Source organism: Pituophis catenifer, unplaced genomic scaffold, assembly GCF_029215685.1.
Source record: "Pituophis catenifer annectens isolate HBS135680 unplaced genomic scaffold, rPitCat1.0.hap2 SCAF_6, whole genome shotgun sequence".
Lineage (NCBI taxonomy): Eukaryota > Metazoa > Chordata > Lepidosauria > Squamata > Colubridae > Pituophis > Pituophis catenifer.
This window is the reverse complement of record NW_027256886.1, coordinates 54098570-54122201: the sequence shown is the minus strand read 5'-3', so window position 1 is coordinate 54122201 and position 23632 is coordinate 54098570. Positions and strand designations below refer to the sequence as shown.

At 39.5% G+C, this 23632-nt stretch overlaps 1 protein-coding gene across 1 annotated transcript; it reads left to right on the top strand.

Moving 5' to 3' along the window:
* The first annotated feature begins 5277 nt into the window (after nucleotides 1–5277).
* Nucleotides 5278–21102, top strand: PRDX3 (peroxiredoxin 3). Its single transcript, XM_070945248.1, has 7 exons — nucleotides 5278–5409; nucleotides 6099–6228; nucleotides 7900–8041; nucleotides 13038–13173; nucleotides 17924–18027; nucleotides 19467–19632; nucleotides 20943–21102. Exons 1-7 carry the CDS (start codon nucleotides 5278–5280, stop codon nucleotides 20994–20996), a joined length of 864 nt encoding a protein of 287 aa, XP_070801349.1. The 3' UTR covers nucleotides 20997–21102.
* Nucleotides 21103–23632: the final 2530 nt, after the last annotated feature.

Below are 23632 nucleotides of genomic sequence, written 5' to 3'. Positions count from 1 at the left end.
GCGGCAAGAAATACCACTTGCCTGCAAGCAAAGTAAACAAAATAATAAAAAATGAAAAAAGCTAAAGTATTCTGGGACTTTAAAATTCAAGAGAGAAGCACCTGACACATAGCACCTTAGACTTAACCACTGTTGATAATAAAGACATTGCAATATCTGGAGACAGCAGAATGTAAGAGAAAGAACTGAAGAAAATGACAAAATACAAATACTCACAAATAGAAGTGTAAGAACTTGGCAAAAGAAAGCAAAGGTAGTACCAATAGGTGCAATCCCAAAAAATACCTGCAGTACCACTTGAGCATGATAGGCACTGACAAAATCACCACTGTCAATTGCAAAAAACAGCTTTACTTGGTATAACTTACATCCTGTGAAAATATCTTTAATATTATTAAAAAAACATCGGTCTATCCCAGGTCCTTTGGGAAGGACTCAATAGGTTGAAAAAAAAAAGTGCCAAATCCAGTCTAACCCTCTGGCCAAATGTGCAACAAACCATAATAAATTTCGCTATCAAACAGCAAAAAATGCTAATAAAAATCTTATATTTGCTTTATACAGATGATCTGAAGCTTTATGGAGAATCAGAAAAAAAATCCAGTCATTAACAAAAGATTTAAGAATTTTTAGCACATATATAGCAATTAAATTTGGCATATAGTAGCTACTGCTACAGTAGCAGTGTATTTATTGCTACAGCAAGTAATAGCAATAAATCAAAGTAAAACTGTGAACAGTATTGGAATTGAAATGCTGAATGGTTAAACAATCATGACTCATCATGATTAAAACCTACAAGGAACAGGGTATTTTACAGTTACATTAAAATATCAAGCATGGGCAAGTTAAAAGTGTAATTAGTAAAGGATAAATAGAAACAGTGAGAAAATTGCTAAAACCAAAATTGAACGGTAGAAACACCATCAAAGCCTTCAATACCTGGCCACACCTGTGTTATGATATGCTGCTGGAATTATTAACTGGACACAAGGTGAACTGGACTGTTTGGATTGAAAAAACAAGAAAATTACATCCTCAGAATGATGTTGATAGATTATATTTATCCTGCAGAAATGGAGGTAGAGGTATACCTCAAGTAAAAAAATTGTTAAAGAAGAAAATCATGCATTGGCTGATTATGTAAAAACACCTAAGAACAATCACTGATACAAGTTAAAAATTGAAATTTACTGAATGCATAGAAAACAAAACTTGAATATTGAAATAATGTAATAAACATGATAGAATATTGGCACGGGAAAGCATTACCTAGTCAATTTCTACAAAAGATTGAGTGGAAAATGGATAAAGATAAAACTTGGCAAAGGTTTACAAGTGAAATATTAAAAAAGAAACTAAAGACTTGAATTTGGCTGCTGAAGAGGAAGCTTTTTGAACCAATGTAATCCAGGCCATAATTGAAAAACCATGCAGATTGTGCAAAGCAGCAGAAGAAACAGTAAATCATATACTCAGCTTGTGCAAGAAGATCACACAAACATATGATAAACAGCCTCATAACACAAATACGCCAAAGTTATTCACTGGAACATCTGTAAAATTATCAAAAGCCAATTGCCCAGACTCCATCCCTCAAGGGATTATGGTGTCATTAAAAGATGATGATACAGGTGAAAAAGTAGTAAAAAATAAGCAGAATAAAATATTGTGCGATTTCCAAATACAGCCAGATTTAACTATGGTTGAAAAGACAAAAGTGTGATAATTGATGTTGCAATATTAGGAGATAATAGAATACAGAACTTGAAGAAATCATAAAGTATCAAGATCTGAAAATTGAAGTTAAAAGATTATGGCATAAACTGGTAGCAGTAGTTGCAGGGGTCATTGACAAATTGGGTACCATATCAAAACATTGTGGACAGCACTGAGAAAATCTATGCATTGACAAAATTTCAATTTGTCAATTACTGCTTGGATTTGCACATATACTATGTTGATACATTATAATATTTTAGGTTCTTGGGAAGAGCTCACATATAAATGCCACCACCAGCTAAAGAACTGACAGCTGTGATTTCACAATGTTGTTTATATAATAATAGTAATAATATACATAGACCTCTAATATGACAGTTATTCAAGTTTTTGCCCTAAGTACTGATGCAGAAAAAGAGGATACTGACTACTTGTATGGTTAAGTTCAAGCTGGAATCAACAGAACATGCAAGCAAGAAGACTGAAATGCCAGGGTTGGAAATAATGAGAAAAATATTTGTTGAACTATATATGGATTAGAAATAAAAAATAAGCAGTGGACCAATTTATCTGTTTCTGTCAATCCAATTATTTTATTTACATTCCTACTATAATCTTCAGACAACCAAGATGACATTTATATAACTAGACAACATCAGATAGAATACACACAAAATATCAAATTAACTATATTAGTGGTACAAGGTTGTGGAAAGCTCAGTTATAATAACAAAGATGTAGCCAAGGATTTATTGTGCAAAAGATGACGAGCTACTCATGGCAAGTTCCAAATCAAGCTAAAGGAAAAGAACAAAACCAACCAGTTTCCATAATAATATCTTAAGCATATACTTACCAGTTTCAAGCAGAATCTAGATAAAGAATCAGAAGCTGGAACAAAATCATTGGACCTGTTAAGGATTCATGTGAAAATAGACTACCATGTTTCCCCGAATAAAACCCTACCAGAAAATAAGTCCTAACCTGATTTTTTAGCATGCTCCTAATATAAGCCCGACCCCCAAAAATAAGCCCGTTAAGGTCGTAATCAGTTGTGTGTGTGTCCAGCACCGGAGGCAGCGAGGGCATGAGGGCCAACCATGACTGGCAGCAGCCACGGCCTGAGAGTGCAGGTGAGTTGATTACCTGTCCAAGCAGCAGGTGGATGCAGAGGTGTGAGGGAGGGGGGAAGCAGGCGATCTGGTTGTGTTATGTGGGCTGCGGGAAAGCCGAGTCAGTGGAGTGGAGCGGCCGGCCAGCCATGGGAGGCTCATCTTTGAATGGCAGCACCAGCAGCAGATAGAGGCAGAGGCACAGAGGGGGGTTGGGGAAGGCAGGCAATCTGGATGCGCCTCCTGGGCCATGGGAAAGCCAAGAGTCGATGGGATGGAGTGGGTGGGTGGTCCATACAACAGTCTCTCGGCTTGCCCACGGCCCACGCTGCGCGTCCAGATTGCATGCCTCCCTACCTGTGCCTCTGCCTCCATCTGCTGCTTGGACACGTAATCAACACATCTGCGCTTTGTGGGCTACGCAGGCTGCGCAGCCCCAGAATGCGCCAAGTAAGGGGCTGGCAGGCTGCAGCTAGACACCATAAGACTGTTTGCGCTCGCCACCTCTTGTGCACATGCCAAGAGTGGCATGCTCAGCTGGGCTGATCACCCTGATCTCCTGTTTCCTCCAAAATAAGCCCAAATGCAACTTTTGTAGCAAAAAATATATATGACTGGGTCTTATTTTCTGGGAAACATGGGTACTAAAGATCAAGAAACAGAAAAAAGCGAACTGGATCCCAGAATAGATGGTGATTATTACTAAAAAATAAAAAGAAGCCAAAGTCAAGAAGCACTGAATCATAACATCTGTAAAGAGGTAAAAATGGTAACAGATATTGAAAAATAAGACAGGTTTTCAAAATATTTTAAAATTCAGAAGGGATTTTCAGTCATGAAATGGTATTCTAAACTAAAGAACATCAATGGACCGATAGTAATTGATTCAAAGATCAAACAGAGATACAAGGAACATTGTGAAATTCTGTACAATGTGTATATCAACATCTAAGATATCTTATTTCTGCAACAGAAGAAAATACATGTACCTCAAGGATGAATTGTGGAATCCTTGCTGCTGTCTGAGTGTTTGCTGGTGTTTGCTTGCAGACTTTTCTGAGCTTGGCTGTTTGTTTTCCGACTCTTCATTACCCAATTAGGTAAAATCATCTGAATGTGGGATTTGCCCTGCCACTGTTGTTAGGGTGTGTGGTTTTCTCCTTGGTATTTCCTTGATTAGGTATGAACATGGACAAAGAAGTTAAAGGCTGGTGTTTAGACCAGTAAATTTCAAACACCAGCATCCTGGCTGGGGAATTCTAGGAGTTAAAGTCCAGATTCATCAAGTTTGAAAAACACTGCTGTAGGCCCTTGAGTCTGGCCAATTATGAGTTCAGACTGACTAGTAGGAAAAGATGGTCTGTTATTCTGCAGCCACATATTGCATGCTGTATGGCCCAAAAAGATCAGTAGTTTTGAATAGGTTACCTAGGAATGCACAATATAGTCCTTTGTTTTTATTCATCAAACAATGACAGGCTTACTAAGATCCCAGGCATGCCTTCGCAGAACATAGGTAACCACAACTTATTCTGTCAAACAATTATTTAATATAATTATTTAATGGGGATTTGTACCAAAAAAGATGAACTATTAGCTAAGACTAACACAGACTAGGTTCACATGTTAAATTAAATTATGGTTAGGTAAGATGTAAGTAAGTGTAACTTTCAGACATTGTGGGGACTGCACCACTAGAGATTTTTAAGAAAAGACTGGACAGCCAGCTGTCTGCAATAGTATAGGGTCTCCTACTTGAGCAGGGGGCTGGACTAGAAGACCTCCAAGGTTCCTTCCAACTCTGTTGTGATTGATTGAAAGATAGCTTTTATTGTCACTTTTTTCTGTGAACACACTGGCACACATTAAAAAAATGAATATATATATATATATATATATATATATATATATATATATATGTATATGTATATATATGTATATATATACCCTGTTTTCCCCAAAATAAGATATCCCTTGATAATAAGCCCAAATGGGCTTTTGAGCGCATGGCAATAAGGCCAAGCATTTATTTCAGGGTTCAAAAAAATATGAGACAGGGTCTTATTTTCGGGGAAACACGTATACATACATACATACATACATACATACATACATACATACATACATAACACACACATACACACACGTATGCATACACACATTAATCACAAGACGATTTAGAATATATAGCTATACTTTATAGTATTTCTGGGCATCCTGTGATGCTAATCTCAGCCGATTCTATGTGCAGTGCATAGTATCAACAGATGCCTCTCGTTTTCCGATAGACCCAGCAGCAAATTCAGTGTCAACTCGAGAATCGGACCGAACTACAAATTTTAACCGGGCCCTTTCCTTACCCTCGGGAAAACCCACATTGTGCAAGGTTGGGCCGATCCCACCCGCAGCTCTGCCGGCCTATCAAAAGCCCGCCCCTGGGGTTATGGGGATTTCGCGGCTCCTCCCCGGTACCTCCATCAGCCAAAGCCGGAGTGCGATCCGCCCCCTTCGTTTGCTCTTCAAGCTGAAAATGGCAGCCGTAACAGGGGCGCTCCGAAGGTTACTGAAACCCAACGTAAGTGCGACCCCCGCCTCGCTTGCCGCGCCGTCCCCGAAAAATGACCAGTGCTGACCCTCGGGCATTGCTTCGCTTCGGCAGGGCGGCTGCAGTCTTGGGGCTTCTCCCTTACAGCATGAAGGCCCCGCGGCGCTTCTCTCCCCGTCCTGTTTGCTAAATCCGGCGCGCTCTTTGCACGAGAGTAAGCCGAAAAACCTCGCAGGGTCTAATAATGGCTTGCTTAGGGGGCGAGGACCAGATTCCTTTATCGATCCCCTCGCTCCCCTGTCTTGAACCTTTGGCTGCTTTTTGCAAAATGGACCCATCACCGCTGCCTTCCCCAGATTTTCCTTTTACATTATATATGTATATTATATTCAAGTTTTTATATCTAAAAATTATATATATAATTTATTCCTCAATAGTTTATATATATATACATTATATATATATAATTTAAATAAGACCCGAGTGTCTCTTTCCCCACCCACCCCTCCTGCCTCTTTACTCATCCAGATCTTGGGAAATCCTCCATTCATGGAACTTGGGAGGAGAAACGAGCTCGATCTTCTCATGCTTTGCAGAGATCTTTCCCGAGCATCTCAGGCTGCTTCTGCTCCGCTGCGGTGCATCTTTCGCTTTCATGTTACCCTTTGGTCCCCGCTGCCCGTCTTCCTCTGATACCGAGCCATGCCCTCTTTTCCTAGGGTGGTTGGACCGGGGCCACCTTATGGAGAGCAAACGCGGTGGCCGGAAGGTGTTTATCGGCAGTGGCGAGTGGGCGGAAGTGCACGGCCGACGCGAAGCCCTCTGTGCCTCGGTTCCATTTCAGTACTAGTAAGTTGCCGGGTCTGACAGCGAATGAAATCGCTTATAATCAGCACCTTGCGATAGTTTCCGAATTGTTCACGGGTGAACTCTAAATCCTCGCTTAAAAACTTCTTCCCATGCTTACTGGCCAAGGGTCTGTCTCTTCCATGCATATTATCTGTTTTAGTCTGCAATCATTTCCATTTGCAGTGACTTAAAAAGCAACTAGCAACAGAGGAAATGTTGGATTATCGTGTGCAGATGGGACACATGTGCTCTTGTCCCACAAGGAAAGACAAAACCCGTGGGTTAAAACTATTAAGGAAAAAAATTTAGGTTAAATACCAAAGAAGACTTTTTTTGGCCAGTGGAATAGGCTGCCACTTGATGTGAAACATTTTTCAAATAGATTGGACAATCATCTTGTCAGATACTCTAGTCTAACACAGTCTTGGCAACTTGGTAGCATTCTGTTTTGGGATTCTGGCCCCTACAATCCACACATATCTTAAGGCTGCCTAGTTTAAAAAACAACTGTTCTAGTAGACACCAGAAATTGGACTAAGTAACCCAGAAGAGCCCTTCACCTCAATGATTCTATTACTTTGCTGTTTCCTTGGAATATATTCCAAAGTTGGCACAATGCTGTAAATTGTATTACTGTTTCTTCTATTTTTTCTGCTTTTCTGAAAAGCAGACCTGCTTTTCTGTTATGTCAATTGAGCCTAGGTTTCATAGGTGTGGGGTTCAACATGTTTTTACTACTGCAGAATTACTACCGTAGTTCCGACATATTATTTTAAAATTATTTCAGATGGGTATAAAAGGGGACAGCCATTCAATGGAAATATCAGGAAGTAAGGACTATGTATAGATACACAAAATATATACATCAGTACTACTAAATGTTACTAATAGTTTGCAAACAGACTGGTGCGTGGATATATCCGTATATTCAATTTTATTTGGCAATAAGTTAGTATGGTCTCATATATAGAGGTATCTACATAATTTGATTTTAAAATAAAGTTAAAATTTCAGGTACTGATAAACGTTTTTTCGTCATCTTCGTTGAGTTAGCCTTGGTGAAGGCAAGAATACTTTTCTTCCTATTTACATTAAGATTCAGGGCTACAAACTGCATATTTATATGAATCCTGGCCTTGGGTTGGAGCAATGCTGGTTTCCAGAAAAATAACCACCCTGAACATCAACCTTCACTAATTGGCTATCTGACAAATACGATGGGCTTCTTTCTCGTTTAGAATGGCTGATGAATCTAAAGGTCTTTTCCCAATAGTAGACCCTTTAGTGATTGAAATTATTGTGACATCCAAACAGAGGAGATGCTACAATATATTCAGTCATAACATGAACTAGATAATGAGCATAGATTATAGACTATAATGGCTAATTCACATCATACTGAAGTCTCAGCCTTTGGGGGAATTGTGAGAATATGTAATAGCACTCTTACAAAATGGCTGTCTTGGGGTAGGTGTAGCCGGTCACAAAAAATAGTTTTTAAAAAAGTATGTGATTGCTCACTATTATTTTTTTTTATGTTCTAAAAATGTTGGAGTACATTTACTGAGATGTTTGTTCTTTTTATGAATTTGCAAGTTAAGACTTTTGCTTGTTTCTAATCCAAACACAGTATCTGCATTGTAACACATGACTGTACCTAATGATTACTAGGTGTCGCGAGGTTTGTTCCTGCTGTCACTCAGCATGCTCCATTTTTTAAGGGGACAGCTGTGGTGGATGGAGATTTCAGGGAGCTCAGTTTAGATGACTTTAAAGGAAAATACCTGGTTCTTTTCTTCTACCCCTTGGATTTGTAAGTATTTTCCTATATTGTATCTCTTAAGTAGACTTGGCCTTCATGTTTTTGGCAGATAATCTTGTTCGTTAATTCAGCCTGACTTGCATTCTGGTTATCATGTAACAGTGGCATTCTTTGTGTACAAGTTCAGTGATAAGAAATAGGCCAAAGACATTCTTATAAATGCCTTTCCAGATTAAGGAGGGTATGTGTTGTTGATACTATTATTATCATCTCAAATTAATCCATGATAGCCTGAAGTTGTTTTGACTGTGATGGATTATAATCTACTACATTGTATGCCTTCGATGTTGTCAAGATGATTCTGGGGAGAAAGTGACTGGCCCAGTCATCTAGTGGACTAAAACCTGAATCTGCCCATTTCTACTCCAGCCTCCTAGCTCCTCCTAGCTCCTCCTACATTGGCTCTCATATTCAGAGACAGAAAAAAAAATGACTTGGAATATTAATTGCTTATTTGTCTAGATAAAGTGGTACATAATTTGTGGATGAAACAAGTAAATTATATAGTTTAGGCAAAAGGTTGTTGGATTAAAGGAATACACACACTTAATTCTTCAGTAATTTTGTTTTGCAGATGTGAGAAATTTATTGTCTCAATTTTAATGACCCAGATGCCATACAGTGGACAGTGCAGATTAGAAATTAGTGTAGAATAAAACCTGCTTTGAGCATGAATTGTAGGGTTGTGCAATGATCCAAATTGAAAGGGCAAATGTGATTCCAAGTACTGTATACATAGTATCTGAAGATTCCTTAAATCAAAGGCATTCTTTTCCAGAATCTTACAGTAGCTACTCAATTCCAGGAAAAGATGCAATTGTTGAGAGGTGCTACTTATAGACTTAGATGTACTCTAGATCACATTTTGCCTTTGTACAGTAACAGTATCTGGATATCTGCATATAGTGCTCCTAATGAATATTATTACAATATTGCATGAAGAGTCCAGTAAAATATTTGTAAAATATTTGTAAAATGTCAGATGCATTTGATTTATTTATTTATTTATTTATTTATTTAATTAAATTTTTATACCGCCCTTCTCCAAAATAGGACTCAGGGCGGTGCACAGCCAAGGTAAAAACAAGACATATATACAAACATGGTGAATCTAAAAAACTATTTAAAATAATTAAATGTTTTGGCCGAATTAAAACCATTTCCAATTTAAAATCAATTTAAAAATTAAAAAATTTGGTCAAGCCAGCCCAGCTTGTTGGAATAAATAGGTTTTTAGGGCCCGACGAAAAATCCGGAGGTCTGTTATTATGCGTAATTCTGGGGGGAGGGTGTTCCAGAGGGTAGGCGCCACCACAGAGAAGGCTCTCCCCCTGGGGGTCGCCAGCCGACATTGCCTGGCGGACGGCACCCTGAGGAGGCCCACTCTGTGTGAGCGTACTGGCCGGTGGGAGGCTATTGGTGGCAGAAGGCGGTCTCGTAAGTACCCCGGCCCTAAGCCATGGAGCGCTTTAAAGGTGGTCACCAACACCTTGAAGCGCACCCGGAAGACCACCGGGAGCCAGTGCAGCTCGCGCAGGAGAGGTGTCACGTGGGAGCGCCTCGTCGCCCCCATGATCCCCCGCGCGGCCGCGTTCTGGACCAGCTGGAGCCTCCGGGTGCACCCCAGGGGGAGCCCCATGTAGAGAGCGTTGCAGTAGTCCAGGCGGGAGGTGACGAGGGCCTGAGTGACTGTGCGTAGGGAGTCCCGATCTAGAAAGGGACGCAACTGGCGTATCAGGCGAACCTGATAAAAAGCCCCCCTGGCCACGGCCGTCAAATGATCTTCCAAGGACAGCCGTGCGTCCAGGAGGACGCCCAAGTTGCGAGCCCTCTCCGTGGGGGCGAGTGATTCACCCCCAATAGTCAGCGATGGCGTCAGCTGGCTATATCGGGACGCCGGAAGCCACAGCCACTCGGTCTTGGAGGGGTTGAGTTGGAGCCTGTTTCTCCCCATCCAGGCCCGCACGGCCTCCAGGCACTGGGACAACACTTCAAGGGCATCATTGGGGTGGCCTGGGGTGGAGATATACAGCTGGGTGTCATCAGCGTATTGATGGAACTCCACCCCGAAGCCACGGATGATCTCACCCAGCGGCTTTACATAAATGTTGAACAGAAGGGGCGAGAGTACCGACCCTTGTGGCACCCCACAAGCAAGGTGCCTCGGGGTCGACCGCTGCCCCCCTGTCAACACAGATTGCGACCGGTCGGAGAGGTAGGAGGAGAACCACCGCAAAACGGTGCCTCCCACCCCCAACCCCGCCAACCGGTGCAACATGATACCATGGTCGATGGTATCAAAAGCCGCTGAGAGGTCTAACAGGACCAGGATAGAGGAATGACCCCTATCCCGGGCCCTCCAGAGATCATCCACCAATGCGACCAATGCCGTTTCCGTGCTGTGCCCAGGCCGGAAGCCGGACTGGAGCGGGTCTAGATAGACAGCTTCATCCAGGTACCGGGGAAGCTGTTGCGCCACCACACTCTCAACAACCTTCGCAACGAAGCGAAGGTTGGAGACTGGACGATAGTTAGCCAAAACAGCCGGATCCAGAGAGGGCTTCTTGAGGAGGGGCCTCACCACCGCTTCTTTCAAAGCGGCCGGCAGGACCCCCTCACCCAAAGAAGCGTTAACAATCATCTGGAGCCAGCCTCGCGTCACCTCCCGGGAGGCCAGTACCAACCAGGAGGGACACGGGTCCAATAAACATGTGGTCGCGTTCAGCCGTCCCAGGATCCTGTCCATGTCCTCGGGAGTCACAGGATCGAACTCCCCCCAGATAACACTCTCAAGACCTGCCTCAGTCATCCCGTCCGGACATACCCAGTCAGAGGCCAGCCCTTCTCGAATCTGAGCGATTTTGTCATACAGATATTGCACAAAATCCTCAGCTCGACCCTGCAAGGGGTCATCCCGCACTTCCAGGTGGAGGAGGGAGCGGGTCACCCTAAACAGGGCGGCTGGGCGATTATCTGATGACGCGATAAGAGCGGCAAAATAGCTAGTTTTCGCCGCTTTTATCGCCACTAGGTAGGTCTTAATATGAGACCTCACCCGTGTTCGGTCAGATTCGGAGCGGCTGGTCCTCCAGCTACTCTCCAGGCGTCTTTTCCGGCGCTTCATCTCTCTAAGCTCCTCGGAGAACCAAGGAGCTAGGTGAGTTCGGTGCCGGGTCAGAGGCCGCAAAGGCACGACTCGGTCCAAGGCCCCGGCAGCCGCACTGTCCCAGGCGGCCACCAGGTCTTCCGCCGAGTCATGAGCCAGAATCTCAGGAAATGGCCCAAGCTCCATCTGGAACCTATCAGGGTCCATCAGGCGCCTGGGGCGGAACCACCTTGTCGGTCCCGCCTCCCTGCGGCAGGGTGCAGCGGTTAGAAAGTCCAGTCGAAGGAGCGAGTGGTCAGACCATGACAAGGGTTCGATGACTATATCCCCTATATCAAGGCCACTCAACCACTGACCAGAGACAAAAACTAAGTCCAGAGTGTGTCCCCCTGTGTGAGTGGGGTCATGAATTAACTGAGTAAGGTCCATGGCCGTCATGGAAGCCATGAACTCTCGAGCCACCTCAGACGTTTCACCGATGGATGGCAGGTTAAAGTCCCCCATGATGGCAAGTCTGGGGGTAGCCACCGCCACCTCGGCTATAACGTTAAGGAGCTCGGGCAGGGCCGTTGCCACGTGGCAGGGAGCCAGGTACGTGACCAACAAGCCCATCTGTACTCCATGACCCCACTTCACAAAGAGGGACTCACATCCGGCTATCTGTGGAACAGTGGTCTCCCTTGGATCTAGACCTTCCTTTATAATAACCGCCACCCCCCCCGCCCCTGCCCTGAGCCCTCGGTTGATGAAATGCACGGAAGCCTGGTGGGCATATATCCACGAGGGGGGCTCCCCCCTCATGGCCCAACCAGGTCTCCGTAATGCCCGCCAGGTCCGCCTCCCCCTCCTGAATAAGATCGTGAATGAGGGGGGCTTTATTAACAACGGACCTGGCATTGCACAGCATCAGCCGGAGGCTCTGGCCCTGAGAATCTGGACAGCCTGGGGAACAAGAAAAGCATTGGGGGCCGGAGTGCGCAATCGCTCTAAGATAGCGAGTGCGCATTCCCCGCACATGATATGGTCCCCAGCTTCCGCCATATCTGCCCCTCCCACTCACTATGCTGATGGAACAGCCCTCTTCAAATCGAACTCCAACCCCCTCCCCGACCTCCGGTTCTGCGTCCCTAGTGTCGCAGCCCTTCGCTAAGGCTGGTCTTGAACCCAGTGGATTTCCCCCAGAACCCACCCTAATCCCCCCGAACCCCTTAAAATTTTTGTTAAAAACCCACTAAAAAACCCACTTAAAAAACCCCTCAAACTCTTCTTAGCCGCATGCCATCTCTCGGGGCTCCAACGCCCGTCATCAAGATAGGCCCTCGATAACGAAGAGGGCCAAGCCTGCGAGAGGGGGGAGTCTCGCAGGGCATGATGCGGTATGATAGCTAAAACTGTACAAATTATAATTTGGAAATTGTATGATCCCCAAATCTTACATTTCTTATCTTATGTTCTGTACCTTATGTTTGCTATGATGCTGTGGCCTGTCCCTAAAAAAGAATTGTAATGAAACAGAGGTTGGAACATTTGTGGATTTCGGCAGCTTAATATGGAATACAGACTGCAGCATATTTTTGGATTTTTTGACAGTTATGATAAGGGAATGATAAATAGTGATCAGATAAATGCTATAAACATTTGATAGAAAATGGGGATTCAATTTTGAAGCAATGTTTTTGGCATCTTTTCTAGATTACATGTCATTATTCTTCTGAACTTTGTCTTTTCTATTTATGTGCCAAAGAATTATTTGGATAAGCAGGGTGCCTCAAATGGATAAATATTTCTTTTTCTCATACTTTGTACAACATAATGGTATAAAGATTTTTAGAGGCCTGTTCCATTCTTTTTCATTTTCTGTCTGTATTTTTTCCCCACTAGCACTTTTGTATGTCCAACAGAAATTATAGCTTTTAGTGACAAAGCAAATGAATTCCATGATGTGAATTGTGAAGTTGTTGCTGTATCAGTAGACTCTCACTTCTGTCATCTGGCCTGGATAAATACACCAAGAAAGGTAGAAATTAAGTTTCTTACATTATCACTTATTGTTGCATTATCATTATATTTAATTATATCTATTTATACAGCACCACAGACGCTAGCTAATTTGACTGACAGAGTTACTGGGATATCGAGTGTGGAAGAAAATTGCTTTTACTTATTTGGATATTTTTAAAAATTTTAAATACTTAAAATAATAAATACTTAAAATCTGTTTAAAAGTTAGATTCATCTTATTTACATTAATATTAGTTTGGTATATAAATATCTTAGTTTCTTAGAGGGCAATGTTTTAATAAGATTTTCTTAAAATGTAAACAGAAATTTGATCGTTTTTCAGCTGTGAATATTTATACTTTTCCTACCAGATAGGCATTTCACTTTCACCTAATAAAAATGAACTATTCATGGTTTCTGCTGTTTCTGAAATTAATTGAATTGTTGTGCTATTTAATTTTATTTGTGCTTTCTTCTCACCTGTATTGTGACTCAGTTATTTTCATCAAATGCATCAAAATTTGCATGAAATCATGATGTCAGTGTGCATATATCATAATTGTTGTATCGTTGTGACCGGCTTCAGACACCACTGTTCATTTTGTCTAATCTACTCTAAACCATAAGAAAAGTAGTGCCCAGTAAGAAAAAGAAAGATAAAACAGTCCAAATTATTATGCTTGGTCATTGTAGGAGAGGCCCAACCCCAAGGCCATAAGTAACTGATAGCTACAAAAGTTGCTATTATTTTGAGTCTAATTATAAAATTCTGAAATGGATAATTATAATCTCTATTAGTAAATTAAAAAAGCAATTATGTGAAATATATAATATGCAATGAAGAAAACTAGTGTCTATTATACTGTTGTATATTAATGTGACTTAGTGGTCAGATTTTAATCATCTCTTAGAACATTCCTCAAGTGGGACTGTTGATTGAAATAGTAGTTCTTTCTTGCTGACTTAAAAGAATCAAGTCTCCTGGAAGAATTTGGAAGGCCTGGAAAAATTGTATCTTGTTCTTACCTATTTCTTGAGCTTTTCTGTCTTGGGGTTCTGTTGTTTTATTCTCTAGAAGACCTGGTATGTAAACTTGTGCCCTTTTATCAATCAAACCTGTAAATTGTCAGAGTCCTAGATTAAAATCTGTGCTTCAGAACACTGGCCTGTACTTTAAAATCATCACTAAATTATTTTCATATCCACAAGTAATTCTAATATGAATGGGAAATGGGCTGAGGTTTTTAAAACATACTTTACTAGCTTGCGTATGCTACAGCCTTGAAGTCTGTCTAGTCTTCTAGCTAGATTTATGAGCGTGTGACATGATTTCCACAACTAAAATGCAAGTTGTGACCACACACTTTTGTCTAGAAGATGACCCTTAAACACTAATGAGGCTTGCTGGCCTTGCTTCAAGGACAGGCCATTTTATCTCCTTGGCTCTGTGATGTAGTTAAATTGAGCAGATGCCCAATGCCTTATTATTAAGACTCCTGGATAAAGGCAGCTGTGCAGGTGTGCATATATTTTACTAATATCAAAATAACAATTAAAATTTACAATTTTAAAATTAGATGGTTGAACTTTTATTTAATTTATTTAATCTATTATTTTATTTTTTATCCCACCTTTATTACTTTCTATAAATAACTTGAGATGGCAAACATATCTAATACTCCTCCATTCTTCTATTTTCTCCACAATGAGTCTTTGAGGTGAGTTGGGCTGAGAGAGAGTGACTGGCCCAAAGTGACCCAGCCAGTTTTCATATAAGTCTAAGGTGGGACTAGAACTCAGTCTCATTGTTTCTAGCCTGGTTCCTTAACCACTAGACCAAACTTCTATTGGCAATATTTGATCCCCACAGTACAAAACAATAAATAAAAGCTTTTTATTTCTGTTTATTTTAATGAAAAACCACTGTAGCCTCAGCATAATTGGATTTATGTCCTTTCATATGAAAAAGGCAGGTTGGTTTTATATAGGCCACCCTACCCTATTGTGCCCATTTGATGGGTGAAACCACAGCTCCCACTTTTAAAATCAATTGCCTTATGAATTATGAAAACAACAACAATGTTCTTTTTTTGGATAACTTTAAAATTTTATTTCCAAAGTTAAAATACAGAACCAAAAAAACGGAAAGGAGAGAAACAACAACAAAGCAAAAACTGAACAAGACAAAAACATCGTGTAAAAAACAAATGTGTGTGTGTGTGTGTGCGCGCGCGCACACACACACACACACACACACACACACACACACACACACACAGACAGACAGGATCCATCATATAACAATTCAGTAACCCACAAGTGTTTTCCCAAACACCAAAAGAGTTTTTACTCTTGCTAGCTATAATATTTTCCTTTTTGCCATCTTGGAAAGAAGATTCTATGAAATACCAAAAGATTTTCAGCTCTTTGCTTGAGGTTTGGGAGAAATGGAAGCTGGGCTGTATGTTGCTGGGTTGCCTTTTGTATAGAAAACTCTAAGATAGATATATTTTCTCATGTATCACAATAGCTGGGCAGGACAGATGCTGATTACTTTAATCTCTTGCTGGTTAATCAGGACACTTCTGTGTCAGATTTCATAGACACTTCTGTCTATGAAACATAAACTGGTGCTCCAAGTGAGGAACTAAACCTTACTTAGGTTTCCAAAACTCAATATATTTTTCTTCTTTTTTTCCTTTCTTTTTTCTCCCCCTCTTCTGCCTTTTTTCCCTTTTCCTTTTAAACATACGCATGCCATTCTACATATTGTTGAACCTATATTATCTTAATCCCAACAAATCCTAGCAGACCTTCACAAGTATTAGACTTAGCATAGCTTTATATCCTAATACAGAGAGTCCTTGACTTAGCAACAGGGTTTTTAAGTGGCTTGTTGAAGTTAAAATGGCACTGAAAAGTCACTTATGACTGTTTTTCACACTTATGACCATCGCAGCATCCCTGTAGTCATGTGACCAAAATTCAGATGCTTGCCAACTGACTCAGCAGCATCCTTCAGTCATGTGATCATCTTTTGTGATCTTCTGTTAAGCAAAGTCAATGGGGAAGCCAGATTCACTTAACAACTTTACTAACTTAACAACTGCAGTGATTTACTTGACAATTGTGGCAAGAAAGATTATAAAATGGGGCAAAACTCACTTAACAGCTGCCTCATTTAGCAACAGAAATTTTGGGCTTAATTGTGGTCTTTGGGTTGAGAACTACCTGTAATGTTTTATTAATTATTTATTAATATCCTTGTATCGATATAGTTATCTGTAGCATTTAGATTATCCATTGTAAAATTAATTGTAATTGTTTAAGTTTCTCTCATGTTTTAATTCCCATACCCAGTAATTTTATGTTAATAATTCTATATTTGCCTCATTTTATTATAACAACTTATTATTTTCACTTTCACTATAACACTTATTATTTTCATAAGTGATTGTTATAGTATTGATCTGTGCTGGGCTGTGAAAGAAATAATTAATAATTATAGCTCCCAGAGTGCCAGCTGACACAGAAGCTTCTGGTTTATGAAAGCTAGTATAGATATTCTTCATATATGTTATTTATCACACAATGTAAAACTGTTCTGGATTAGAACAAAATTTGAAGTTTTCTTTCTAGACATACTTAAATAGATCTTTCTTGGAAGTTTTAAAATGCAATTGTGGCATCTACCATACTTTGGTAGTGTCATTTATACTTTGATAGCGTATTTTTCCCTCCCAATTATTTAATTTAATTTATTTATTTATTTATTTGTTCAACTTGTATGCCTCCTTTCTCCAAAGACTCAAGGCGGCTTACAATGCATTTAAAACCATATATAAAACATTAAAAGTTAAACATAAACCATAAAAAGTTAATCTATTTCATTACATTTATTACAGCTGCCCAACAAATATTATAACTTTGGGCAGTGCCCATTACATCGCTGAATGGTGGCTAAAGACCTTCAACATGTTTTTTTTAATAAAAAATGTTGTGTAATCTTATCATTTATGGTCTATTTTAATTTGTATATTTGTAATATTTAATGCTAATAAACATTAATATACTATACTATAATATAGGAAATATATTAATATAATTAATATTATATTAATATATTTAATAAGGATCTTGTAGTAATTCTGTGTACAAATCTGAAGAAATAGGCTTTATTTGGGAGTAAGGAATGGTTGGAAAACAAGGAATTATGTTATTTCTGGAGTCTACAACTTTTCTCTCTAATATTTATATCAAGGTACATTGCTTAAAAATAATAATAGTAATAATAATAGTGATGATGATTTATTTTTTATTTATTATTTATTATTGAATTTCTATACCGCCCTACTCCCGAAGGACTCAGGGCGGTGCACAGCCATGAAATAAAACACATAGATATACAAAATTTAAAAATTTAAAATCGAATAAAATGAATTAAATAAATTTGGCTGAATTAATACCCATAATTTAAAATACCCATATTTTAAAATCCATTAAAATTTAGAATTTACACTTAAAAGGGAGAAGATTTAGGCAAGGCCAGCTTGATGAAATAAAAGCGTCTTCAACTCGTGGCGGAAGGTGCGCATGATGATGATGATGTATGAAAATCTGTCTTATATTGATGTTGGATTTTCTTTCTCCAGCTTTTAATGGTTGTTTGTGAGGGATATATACTCACTTTTAATTCATCATCTTTTGATTAATAGTAAAAATCTGGAAGGCTACAGAAAAGCTAAAATGTTTGTCTTTTTCCTTAGACTGGTGGTTTAGGCCACATGAATATCCCACTACTATCAGATTTAACAAAACAGATTTCCCGAGACTATGGTGTTCTCATAGAAAGCTCTGGGATAGCATTAAGGTAAAGAATCTTGTTACTTACCTTGAACGTCTCAAGTAAGATAGGATAGGGATTTATATATGATGCCATAAAATACTCGAATAGATTTTAATTTAGTACACTGTGTGAAGTTGAGTGTTGCAGTTTGCAAACCTAAGTTTCTGGTTTAGTACATTGTGTGAACTAAATCTGTCTCTTCCTGAAGCTTGCAGGTAGTCTATGACTTTGGGCTGGAAAAAAAAGAGGGGAGGGAAATAAGCTTCTTCTGCTCTTTTCCCCTTTTTCGCAGCACCAAGCTAGCCCATATGGACCAGGAGTGCAACACAAAGGGGCATTTTCCATGTTCTGTTGCCTTTGACCTGCTTCCCCCCCCTCCACACACTTTTTTTACAGCACAAAGCCAGCTCCATACAGCCTAGGAGTATGATGCAAAGGGACATTTTAAAATGCTCCGGCCTCTTTAAAGTGCTTTGTGCTTCTTCTTTTTTTTCTTTTTCACTCTGTAGACCAGTAGCCAGGCCGGCCACAGCTTGTCAGCAGTGGGAGCAAGAAGGCAGTGGGACTATGAAGTGCTGGACAGCAAGGGTGACTAGGACTTGGTTGGGGTGGCTGTACCTTCCCTGGGCACGGCAAGCAGAGTTTGGTTCTGGAGCTGCTTGCCGTCTTGCAGAAGAGAAGAGACAGGACTACTTGTATCAGATAATATTTTCAGCAGATTCTTAAAATGCTATTTAACCCGCCTTAGCCAACTAGAGAGAGAGAGATTAATTTTATAGGAGCAGTAACTTTACACACACACAAACCACAATCAATAAGAGTTTTCTTAATCGTTCACAAGATTTTAAAAAGAGTTTGAAAAATACTTTATTTATAGAATGTAGTACAGAATAAAATACTGTATTTTTTTTTTTTTTTTGCTGGAATCTGCTGGATAGAATGTAAGACTGGGAATATGTTAGGTCTCTCCTACCATGCAAATCTAAGAGCTGAAATTCCCTCTTTATCTACATAACTATCTATGAATCTGTGTCTGCCTTGATTACAGTTGGTCAGTTAAGGCTCTTTTAAACATTTTCATGCTGGTAAACGTCATATATAAATTTTCATATATAAAAGATAAATGTGACATCTATTACTGATGTGCAGTATTTTTTTTCTTGCTGTATTTAAACTGACAGTCTGTTATGGCTTGAGAGTATTCAGAGTAGGTATAAATAATAATTTAAAAGACTAGTGGAAAATACAGTGGAGGCTACATTAACCTCTCAATAGAATTAGAACTGGCTCTTTTCAAGCAAACAAATTACATAAATTCAACTGCCTTTCTCTAAGCTATCTGGTAGAGAAAGAAGACGGGGATACCGGTAAACATGACATCTCAGTGTGTGTTTTATATTGTAAAGCCATTTTTGCAGGAAATACATTTGTAATTTAAAAAGATGCATTTACTTTTTTTAAAGGGGTCTTTTTATCATGGATCCTAATGGCATCGTCAAGCATTTAAGTGTCAATGATCTCCCAGTGGGTCGCAGTGTAGAAGAAACACTTCGGTTGGTGAAAGCATTCCAGTATGTAGAAACACATGGAGAAGTCTGCCCAGCAAACTGGATTCCAGATTCCCCCACGGTATGTTATTAAAGCTAGTATGAAAAACATAATGCTCCTTGTTTTAATTATAGAAAATCTTTTTCCCCCTCAGTATCTATAATTCTCCCATGCACTACTACTATTGCATGCCAGGTTATTTAGACCTGCTCTCTTCCTTATGATTGGATACCAGTATGAGGGAAGAAATTATCTATACAATGTAGTCCTCACTGCACAACAGCGATTCTGACTGCAATGTCCATTGCTAAATGGTGTAGCCCTAAAGCGTGATGTGATAAGTGACCACTCTGCTTAGCAGTGGAAATTGTGTGGCTGCTGTAGTTAAGAGAGGATATCGTAGGGTTGCCATTTGCAACATTCTGCCGGCATCCTCGTTGACTTTGCTTGTAGAAAGCTGACAAGGAAAGTTGCAAATGGCAATCACATGGGCATGGGATGCTGTGATACATAATTGAGGACCGGCCACCCAGACCACAATCAAATGACCACAGAGGACACTGTGTTGGCTGTAGATCAGTGGTGAAATCTAACATTTGTTACTACCGATTCTGTGGCCATGGCTTGGTGGGGGAGGGGGGGGGTTAATGTGACTGGGTGGGCATGGCCAATTTTTAAAAAACAATCTTTTAAAACCATTTTTTCTACAACCTCTTCGGCGAACAGGTTGTAAAAAAATGCTTTCAAAAGGCTCTGACGATCCCAGCTGAGTTGCCTGATCGGCAGAGGCTTTTTTTCTTTTAAATGCCTCTTCCGATCAGGCAACTCAGCTTGGATCATCAGAGGCATTTAAAAGAAAAAAAGCCTCTGACGATCAGGCAACTCAGCTGGGATCATCAGAGGCTTTTAAAAGCCTTTGAGGATCCCAGCTGAGCCGCACGATCATCAGAGGCTTTTTTTTTTTACTTTTAAAAGCATTTTTTCGGCCAAAGAAATTGTACAAAAAATGCTTTTAAAAGTAAAAAAGAAGCCTCTGATGATTGTGCGGCTCAGCTGGGAGGGGGGCAGGGATTTTTGCTACTGGTTCTCCGAACCACCCGCCTCCATCGCTACCGGATCTGGTCCGAACCGGGAGCATTTCACCCCTGCTGTAGATCCTACGAATTGGTTGTAAGTACTGTACTTGTTCACTATCATTGAACAGTTTTGAACAGTTGCTGAATGAATTGGAAGTAGATATGCTTTTAAGTTCCTTACTATTCTTGTAAGAGATAAGAAAGGGATGTTTGATATTTATGTGCATAGGGACTCTGTATAACATTTAATTAATTGCCTTGATCGAATGCATAATTCAATACTTACCGTATTTTGTAACTCTTTTTGTTTTGCAGATTAAACCAAACCCAGAAGATTCAAAAGAATATTTTTCAAAAGTAAATAAATAGAATGATGACCTGTACGGGCTTAATGATTGAATCTATTTCCTGACGCCAAAATCAAACACCTGTGAGACCAGCCATGATTACAATAAAAACCACAGAATGTTTTCTACTTTGCTAACATGAATTTCTAAATGTTCACAGGACTTTTGCCTTCTTCCATAGGTGAATTAATTTAATCCCAAATTAGTTTAAATAGCACAGATATCCTACAGAAAATACTAGAAAATAATTCTCATTTAAGTAAAATGATCTGCATTTTGTATTTAGTGTGGAAAAATGGTGATGTTCTTTAGTTTATTTTAGTTTGTAGTATATTCAGGTTTCCTATCTTCATAAACTTAATGAAACTATAACCCAATTAACACACATTCAGTAAATTAGTTGCATTCATAGCATGAATCTTCATGCCTCATTTTTTCACTCTTTTGACAAACCACCACCACAGGATGTCTCTTTGGGAATTATCTTTGTGATCTAATAATGTAATAATCATTATTATTCAGCATAATAAATAGGCTATTAAATATTTTGGAATACTGAAATGAAAACATTAAAAAATTAAGAGTAAATGAAGAATATACAGTATGCTATTATTTTATAAATAAAAAGAAGAAGTTGTGAGCCAAAGTCTGTTAATACCAACACTAAACTTTCGCATGTTTTGGAAATGTTGCTGTGAATATTTAGTAATACTTTGAGTATAAATTTTCAATACTATACTGATGGAATATTAATTATATAGAGAATTTATTATTGTGAAAATTGTTAGAGCTTATTTTTGAACAAGATTTTTCACATCACAATTAAATGCATAACTGAAAGTTAGAAACTATGAAAGAACTTCAAAAAGAAAACTGGATTTTGCATAATTACATGTAGTCTCACTTATCCCACCAGTATATTTTTTATTTGCTTTCCCCTGCTTTGATGCTCAATGCTCTCTGTACTAGCAGGATATTCCTAGTAATCATTTGTGGGAATGCATGGAAGCACTATTTGTATGAACAGGTGTTGCACGACTGGTCTTTTATGAATAATTGCTGTGCTTTATGCAGACAGCAATTCAAGAAGAGGATGTGGCAGCCATAGAAATGAAACTAACTACATTAGTATTGGTGCCACATAAATGATGCTAGCTAAATCGATATCAGTGCCATCTCAAAATACTTGTTTCTGATCATTGGAACTTCTATGCAATCTTTTACAACCCACAAGTCTATAATTCTCCCTGATTCATTTAGTTACATTTATTTGACTGAAATTCCATTTTTTTCTCTAGGAGGTCTGGATAGTTTAAGCAAGTATCTCTCCTATTTCATTCCCACCCCAGCAACCCTGTGAAAACTAAAGAGAAATTTCCTGGCAGAACAATTAATCAGTGGAATGACTTGCCTCCAGAAGTTGTGGGTGCTCTTTTTTAAGAGATTGGACAACCATTTGTCTGATATGGTATAGGATTTCCTGCTTGAGTAGGAGGTTGGACTAAAAGACCTCCAAGGTCCCTTCCAATTTTGTTATTCTGTTCTCTTATTTGTTAAAGAGGTTGGTACTTTGCCCATTGTTATCCAATGAGCTCTGTGATCAGTTGAGTTTTAAATTGGGATTTCTCTGGTATTTTGAATTGAAAGCTTATTGTATCTTTTTTTTTTTCTATAAGGGGGAATGGCATGATGGTGTGACTAACCACAAAGCTCTGTTAAACAAACTGGAAAACAGACTGGTAAAATTCTTCTAGCACAGGGGTGTCAAACTCAAGGCCCATTTTTGCTGACAGTGTTGCAGGAGGCCGTCGCAGCCGAAAACAAACCTCAGGAGCCCGTTTTCACTGGCAGAGCGCTGGAGCCAACCCAGGCACCCCTGACACGAGTAACGTTGAGCTGGCCAGTCCCCCTTGCCCCCCCCCGAGGTCAAACACAATGCTTTCTGCCATCTCATCCTTTTAGGTCAGTGTCCTAACACAGCAGTAGATTCATTTTTTCCTCAGAAAATGAATATTTTGAACAGTTCTGGAATTTAAAAGAATTCTTGGAAATTATGTCTTGCTCAACATTCTAGTTTCTTAATTTTGTTATACCCACCCCCATTTTTTCAATATTAAAATATTTTTTTTTAAACAAGGGCATGAAATCTGGTAGGCACTAATGGAAGGGTCTATAGTTATCATAGAGGTGGGTGAGGTTATTCTGTTGGAAAATCATATATATATTTTTCTGGATGATTAATGGCCTGATGAGGGCCGAGTTATAAGCCTTTTGAGCACATGGACATCTTGAAAAAGGAATAAATAAAATTGCATGATTGGTCACATCTGTTTCTGCACTCACAAGCTGGGATAGTGCTTATGTGCACAATAACGTACATTCATTTTCACGCTTCTGATTAATCCTTGACTGAATTACTTGGCTATACCCTTGAAAATGCTTCTGTACCATTAACTCCGCATAAGAAAATTGTTTGGAAAGATTACATATTCAATATACAGGTTTATTATTATTTATTATTCATTTGACTTGATGTAATTATTTCTGAATAGCTGTGAAGCTGCATAAACCATTTCCTGTCATTGAATATCCTGAAGGAAGTACTCTGTGACATTTCTCATTCTGAAACATGACACTCTCCAGAACATAGGTTTTTTT